Source organism: Scatophagus argus, chromosome 3 (genome assembly GCF_020382885.2).
Source record: "Scatophagus argus isolate fScaArg1 chromosome 3, fScaArg1.pri, whole genome shotgun sequence".
Lineage (NCBI taxonomy): Eukaryota > Metazoa > Chordata > Actinopteri > Scatophagidae > Scatophagus > Scatophagus argus.
The window spans coordinates 2,599,363-2,607,753 of NC_058495.1; the positions used below are offsets into that span (position 1 = coordinate 2,599,363).

Sequence of the window (8,391 nt, forward strand, 5' to 3'; positions counted from 1 at the left end):
GTCATTTTTATGGATATTTGTGTCCATGAAGATTTGTCACATTTTTCTTGTGACCATTGTGTTTTTTAATGTATATTTTGATATTTTGCATTTTTAACCCACATTCCTCACTTTGTGATCACAACATTTTGATCTATTTAAGATCAATCTTTCTTGGTTTGCCTTTGTTCAAGACCATTTTTGTCTTTCATAAAGACTATTGTTTATTTTTCTTGCTGCTCTTTACTTTTCTTGAAACAGGTTGAGGTTTTCATACTTGATGTGGCTCATTGTGAGCTACTTTTGGAATAAACAAGCTGTAATCTGCATTTGTGATTTCTTGCTATTTTGTGTCATAGTCCTGTTACAATAGTGTTTCAGTCATATATTTTCTGTGCTCAGCTCTGATTTGATGCATGTAAATAGATACCACAGTATGCACTGCAAATTTCACTGTGGCTGCTATTACACATTGGCCCTATTACAGTTAGAGCCCTTACGAACACCGCCCCCTGCCCTTCTTTCACAATAATGGCCATTACTAATTGTAATACTAACTGAAATTTATGTCATTAAGTTTTTTTCAAAGACACATTTAACAAGGATTATAAACTCATTTTCTGAACTTTTTACTACCCTACATTTATTTAACAACTTTAGCTGTAGATTTTATGTAATCATTAAAGAAAATAATCAACAAATAAATTATGATATATCATATTATAAATATTAATCACCATTGGAAAATTCACAAGCTACACCAAGACATAAACAGCATAATTACGTAACCTTTACCAACTGCATATTAAATGATGAACACATTAATGCAACCACGCATGCAGCCGTGTCTGAACTAATCATTATCAAATGTAATGATCTCAACAAATTGATATTAATATTATTACTGGTTCTAGTAGGATACTGCAATTCTGTGTGTGATTTGTCCATGTGGAGTTGCCGTACTATCGCAGGAGTTATTACATTACTGAGTATAATCAACATTCAACAAGGCACAGTCTCTGTATTACTTTCAAATGTCTTAAAGAGTATAATATAAGCATTATCCATCCATCCATTTTCTATATCGCTTATCCGTCAGGGCCGCGGGGGAGCTGGAGCCGATCCCAGTTGACTACGGGCGAGAGGCGGGGTTCACCCTGGACTGGTCGCCAGTCAATCGCAGGGCCAAATAAGCATTATATAGGCTTTAATAAACTATAACTTAATGAATGGTTGAAAGAGGTGACCTGGGGAAAGGAGAGGGGGAGGAGAGAGGGCTGCTGCTCACCTAAATTTACTTGTAAATTAAAAGCAGCAATTTGTTAAACCTTGGCCACAATATCTGAACTTGTCGTCATATAACAATAAATGCACTGCTGTTTATATGATTATGGATATTATGTAAATAAGTTAGACTGATAATGAATATACAATAATGATAATGAATGAGGGAATGGCTATGAATTTTCATATTTCAAAACTTTTTTTTTTCAAGGGTTTGACGGTGGTGGGTGATGTGGTCCCCCCATGGTTACGACCTTGAATCGATGTATAATGTATCACCAGCACACTAACCATGTCTGCTGGATCTTACATGGTGGGATTGGGTGTGGTGCAGTGAGTGACTCTGACTTAGCTCAAAATACACACACACACAGATATACATGCGTTGCAGTTAGGTTTTCTGAGTCAACTCGGACAGTCATGAAGAATATGCGAAAAGTGTATTTGATTACCTGACAGAACCATAAAATCTCAACATTATTCCCTGAAAATGTCTCTACAGTTCTTTGTAGACAGATTTTACTGATCCTTACTTGTTTTCTTTTTCCAAACAGAATCATAACCAGGTCTTGCAATATAATAACTGCCATGACATATTGTTTTCCTTATTTTTATCTGTACTTAATCTCTTTGATGCACTTTTGAGAAGACATTTTGTTTTCAAAAAAGTCCATTGTTCTCTTTCACTTTGCTGCTTATCTCGTCTCCATCTGTCCGTGTGTCTGTCTGCTGTCTGTGCGGGGGATCAGGTTTCCTCCCAGCTCCCTGCACGAAGCTGAACGTGCCCCGTTCACACGCCCTCCTCTCTCTCTCTGGAGCTGGGAGCCACAGCGACACACGGCTTCCCACACTTCGCTGTGCAGCCTGCTCAGCTGCATGCACAATAGAAGTGTGTCTGCTCTCACAAAGCCTCAAGACAGTTCTCAGGCAGAAAGCCGCTTCACAGACAAGCCATCTGGTTGAGCTGTAACTCACTGCTGAGACACACAGTCAGATGATGTAACTTTGTTGAATTATCACATTTTTTTTTGAATGATTATTTAAAGAATGTGATTAGTTATATTGCACTGGGGTTATTTACAGAAGCAACTTTTCATCAAGTAAAATAAACAGTGAAGAAGAAAGTGTCATGTCATGTCATAAAAGAAAAGGATAAAGTATTTCCTTGAGTGTTACTTTTCAGTACAATTTGTCCATGTATTTGATTTTTCACCAGTTGGAATTTTTGCTAAGAGGAAATGTTGTTTAAATGGAAGAGTGTGATGTAATATTTTGCTGCATTAGCAATTTACTAGTTCAGTGTCATTAAAGGGCCTTTGCTCTGTGTCACAGGAGGAAAAATTTTCCCGTGTCCACTTGAGGAAAAACATTTTCCCACTGACCTCACTGATCTGTGGCACACAAATAAAGCATCCCACCTGTTCTGTGTGACAGGCATTAAATTAACTCTATTGTCCCGAGCTCTGAGCCTCCTGATTGGCTGAAAAGCAGTGGGTGAGCAGCATAAATGCAGAGCAGAGACGCAGATATCGACAGAGACATCCTCTGAACCTTCGCAAGCTGCAGCAGAACTTATCACCACAACAAGCAGACCTTGAAATGGCTCCCTACACAGACCTCACTCTTCAAGACAGTGTGAAGGAGCAGCTCTTTAGGTAAGCCAAATCTTCTTTGGGATCAGACTGTCAGTTACATGTTACATATGTCCTAGTCCTAATTGTTTGTCCTGTAGACATCGTTATTTCCTTAAGTTCCTCTTAAGGTGACAAACATGTGAATAAAAGCCTTGACATTGCTTTCCTCAGGTGTAAACTCCACATGCTGGAGAAGAAATGCTGCACCGGAGTGGAGAAGCTGAGGGCTCTGATTGGAGAACACCTGCAGAATGGGATCCCTGTTTCAGACATCCTAGAGAAAACAAAGTCGTTCCTCACCTTGAGGAAAGCCCTGCTGTCACATAGCGGCTACTCCAAATATTCAAGGGACATTTTGCGTTTGTTTCCTGATGCAGAGGAAGATTTAGCTCCTTTGTGCTTTTAGTGCTGACGAGGAAAGGACTAGAGGGAATCACTGAAAGTGCTTTGGAACAAGACTGCAGTTTACTGATTTGTGAACTGCAGATTTTAGTGATGGCAACTGCTTCTCTGTATGATGAAAATCTACTGATTCTTTGGAAATACTTTTTTGCTTTATAACAAGCAGATCTACAGAACACTTGTATGGTTTGATTTTGGCTTCCACAGTCGCCAGAAGAAGAAGAAGAGTCTGTTTAAGTCGTTATAACATGTGCTGCTATTTATGGGATTTACAATTGTCATGGTTGGAGACCACAGAAAACCTAGTCTCTTAACTATGTAGGAATTAGTTGCTATGTTTAATGTTTCAACATTTTTCATTGATTAACTGCAGTAAAATCTGCATTAATTTTTAAGCCAAACAGAGCACCTTTTATTCCTGTGAAAATACTGTATAAGCTAATAATGTTGTGTGATTACACTTTGAATACAGCATCTTACTGCCTTGTTTCAAGGTATTTAACGCCAACCTTTCTTCTGAAAAGGGATTTATTATTGTTTTATGTATGCCATTTATGCATACTTTGTTTCTTTAGCATTTTTATTTTTATTCATCCAAAGTGGATTGAAATTTGTTGAATTTTTTTTTATTTCAAGAAAAATAAATATGTAAGTGAATTAAGAGTCTTTTCATTTTCCCTCATTTAATTCAGTTTTCCAGAATATATCCTCTTTGTATACTATCACAATGTTTTTTTTAAAAAAAAGAAATTGTTGGGAAAGGTATTTTTAACCATTGTTCAAGTGTCTCGTTACGCCCAAATGTTTGGCTTCTTTCATCTGTTTTACTGAAATATTATATATTCTAAGATCAAGCTTTGATTTTAAACATAAAGAACAGTTTGTTATATTTTCCATTCTGGTTGTTTTAGACACATTCAGAAAAGTCTACTGATGTTGATCCAGTCTACAACCAGCTTCTAGTCCTGATCTCAGCATACATTTAGATCACTAATGGTTGATTCAACTAATTCACTGAAGGAAGACTGCGAGTAAAAACCTTGTACAGGAGCAGCCCACGGCACTCCAGGTTTTACAGCTGTTTTACACATGGGAATAATTTACATTAAAGAAGCCTACACCATGTGCTTGACCCTCATATATTTGTTGTGGTGTCAAAGGCTGGGGTGATTAATGATAACTTTGGCCCATATAGTTCGCCTGATGGGCCCTCCTGTATTTCTCATTTGTTGTGAGTCGCTGCTCCAGCAGCTACGATTTATTCTGTTTCTGTAATACAGTTTCTTTTTCTTCTTATTTAATTTAGTTATAAAATTCCTAACTTTGCAGTATGTTTATCAGTCTGATTCAAGGCTCAATGAAACAGCCGTTGCTTAGTGCCTTTCCAACATTATGTTCTTTTAACTGAACATCCAACCATGAAATGTTGACTTTTTTTGTTGTTGACTTTTCTATGAAAGTCTACAGTTTGTAAAAATCATGTCTCAGTACCTGTACTCTGTACAATGATAATAAAGATACATCTAATCTACTCTAATCTGATCTCATTTAATCTGAAAGAAAAGCCTGTATTCACAAAGGGTCGACATGCATGATTTAGAAGAGCGCTGCTCCAGTATAGTTAAACAAATCCATGCTGAAGCTGCCCTGGAGGCTCATGAAGGCCACATACCTTTCTGAGACACATTATGTTGGTTTATCTGTTCAGTAACACAGTATTTTAACTTGATTTCAAACACTGTAGATGCAAACTATGACTGTCTACCTTATCTGGCTTATTATCTTTATGTTTGACATCTTTTTAAAAATGTGGAATCGCTGACCAAAACCCACCCAGCACTCCCTGACCAAGTGAGGAGTGGTCAGTTAAACCAAGAGGTGACGGTACAGAGAAATAGTACTAAGGCTTAGCCAGTATTCTGCATATGACAGCTATTTATACATGCTCACCATGCTAACTCTGGTTTTAAAAAACATTCACAAATATGGTTAATCCACTTGCAGTCAGAAATGTGAAATGTTTTTCTCCTTGTTCCTCTAGTTGAATGTTTGCGCTTCACTGTGTAGAATGGTGTCTGTTCAGTCTGACACTGTAAGACTCTTTTCACATTCATTGCTTTTAAGAGGTGGAACCTATGACCTTGATTTGTGACATCCCAAACACTTTTAAAGGGGAGAAGGATTTTAATGCTTTATTTCTGCAAAAAACTCAGACACACATTGGACTGTTTTTATGCATTCCTTAATTCATGTGTGCAGATGTGGCATTTCATATCCAGTAATTTAAATGAGGAGCCAATAAAACAAAGAGACATGCAAACTTTTTTGGTGATTGTTTTAATGCGCATCACTTGGCTTGAAGAGATACATTCATGATGAGACATTTTCCCTTCACTGAAGGTTTTAGTGCTTTCACTCACAGAGTCATAAAGAAGCACATTTGTCTTAATGAATATTTCATACACAGAATGAATCTGCTAAAATGCAGGCAATAGAGATATCTAAAGATATATCAGAAAGGACATTTCAATACAAGATGTATGAATATCACATATAAATCTGAAACATTCAACATGATTAACTGTGTCTCCTAAATGGAGAAAAGGTACATAAATCACTGTCAGTGTCATTGACAATGTATAGGTGTTTCCACCGGAAAAAATAATGTTTACTTCACAGAAGAACATCTGAATCAGAAATAGCCTAAGTACCTATAAAATACGAAGTAGTGGCCATTATTTTATGTAAATATCACAAAAACACAGAACCTTTACAAAAGGTATTAAAACTTAAAGGTTACAGATATGTATACTATAACTCTTCATAATCAAACTACTGCAAGAAGGACAAGGTGAGTACAAGTACATCACTTGTTCAGATATCTCCTAAGCTTCATTTTTGTACAAGTTTTATGGTGTCTACCACGGCCTCCAGGGGGCGCTGTTGGTTGGACTTTTGTCTTTGTTGATGCTGATGTGGACTGTGGAGCTCAGAAGAGAGAAGTTAGCCTCTGTCTGGTTCCTCTCAGAGGAAGACTGTGAATTGTTGATGTGGTTAAGCAGTCTTCTCCGGGACGGCATCTCCACCTGCTCCCTGGACAGGAAGTGTTCCACTGCTTGGGCGCACCTGGAATAACCCTCGTTAACAGCTGCTGAATCCACAGCTTGACGCTGCTGCTGCTGCAGTCGTTGCAGGACACAAACTGTCATCTCCAGGATGTCTGCTTTCTCCAGCTTGGAGTCTGGCTGCTGTTTGAGGAACTCTGGAGCCAGCAGAGACTTGAGCTGCTCAATGCTGCTGTTGATTCGCTCCCTGCGTAACTTCTCCACCAGAGGCTTTCTGAGCTGCAGAAGGAAGAACAAAGTCATGAACAAACTTATTCAGGAGGAAAGTGTCAGCATGAACAAAGACAACATGTCATGAACCAAACTGAAACCTTCTTGAATCTTCAGTTTACCTTGTGGTTCAGAGTCAGATGCTCCTGAGAATTGGTCATTGCTGCAGTGATAGTAGGTGCCATGGGTGGATCTCTGTGCTGTAGAGGTCTCTGCAGAGAGAATCTGCTCTGTGCTGGCTTCATCCCTCCTATTTATAGTCCCACATCTGCATATGAATGTGTGGGTCTTGGTCTGACTGGAGTTTCTCACAGTCTCAGCCAATCACAGAGCTTGGTGAGACAATAGAGGATACCGCAGCGTGAAGTGTGTGATGGCCTGGGGGACAATGGTTAGATCTCAGGGGAACAGGTGGAGGACTGGGGGGGTGATGGAGAGAAGCTCACAGAGCTCTGTGTGAATGTGGGAAAGTGGTGACCCTGTAGAGAGAGCAGATCTGCTGCCTGATGCTGGGATCAATGACTGTGACTGAGCACACGCTCAGCATCAGCAGTTCTTGAAAAGTAATCCTTTTGCTTGCCTTGTTTTAAATAGTAATGGTAATGTTGCTGAATCTACAGTTGAAGTGGTGGTTGTGCTCATTTCAAAGAAAGCAGTACCACCCTGGATGCAATGGAGCTATTTTAAAATCATTTTCAAACACATATCTCCCCATCAATAGCTGGTGAGGGTTGTTTGATCATGTTTTAAATCATGTTTGAGTGCAGCCATTTTAAATGAGCTTTAACTTCAAATTCATATTATTATTGCCACATAACCAGCACTTCAGGAATATGCTTTCTAAACAGCATGGAATGCAAAGAAACAATTTGAATGTGAAAAACGGAGGAAAAAAGAAAGAACTTTTGAATGTTCATCAACACTTAGCTTATCTGCATTCCTCATAGCTGTTTTACAAAAGCCTGGTAATGACAAGGCTTTATGGCAGGAATTTCCATTCAGAGGCAATGAGACAAAACTTGTAAACTGACTCCATAATTAATGTGATGTGCAACCAGACACACTTCTTTTGTTCTTAAAAGCAGTGAATGGACAGAGTGTGGGAAAGCAGAGAAAACTCACTCACAGAGCCCAGTGGGACAATAGAGACAGACCAGACAAAGACGTCTGTGAGGAAGGGGGGAGGAATCCCTTACTACTGAATTTTAAATGACATTTTTCACTCACTAGACATGACAGCATGTATATTTAGATAATATTTTTTACATTTTATGTTAAGTTTAAACCAAGTTTAAACCAAACTGCAGCCTTTGAATAAAGTATGATAACAAGCATTACCATTAGCATTCAAACCATTAGCATTTTTAACAAGTTTAGAAACATTTAAAATATATAATTATATATTATTATTTTGTATTAGTAATATAAAAAGTAAGATAAAAATTTGTACTCATAGGAGAAGTTATAACAAACTAATAATCACTTAAACTCCAACTACTTTGCAGTGTGTTACAGATTATTTAATTAAACATTTTTCTATACTGCTTTCAAATGTAAAAAGTAAAGCATTGGCAAAAACAGGTAGGTGTTTTAAAGTTCTAACTAATGAATTGGTTTATTATAATTAGTTGTCTGGTTGTTAGGTTGCATTCTCAGTCAAAATATTTGTGTTTATTTCTGATGCTCTCTTCTGCTAATTGACGAGTGTCTCAACAACAAACCTCACCCTCAGGGGAGAGCAGGGAGCTGCTTGTGTG

The 8,391-nt window shown here is 38.1% G+C and overlaps 1 protein-coding gene across 1 annotated transcript; it reads right to left on the reverse strand.

The window, feature by feature from the left end:
* Positions 1-5,635: 5,635 nt before the first annotated feature.
* LOC124057159 (transcription factor HES-5-like) lies at positions 5,636-7,786 on the reverse strand. Its single transcript, XM_046385295.1, has 2 exons — positions 6,757-7,786; positions 5,636-6,643 (listed from the first exon to the last, which is right to left on the reverse strand). Exons 1-2 carry the CDS (start codon positions 6,877-6,879, stop codon positions 6,218-6,220), a joined length of 549 nt encoding a protein of 182 aa, XP_046241251.1. The 5' UTR covers positions 6,880-7,786; the 3' UTR covers positions 5,636-6,217.
* Positions 7,787-8,391: the final 605 nt, after the last annotated feature.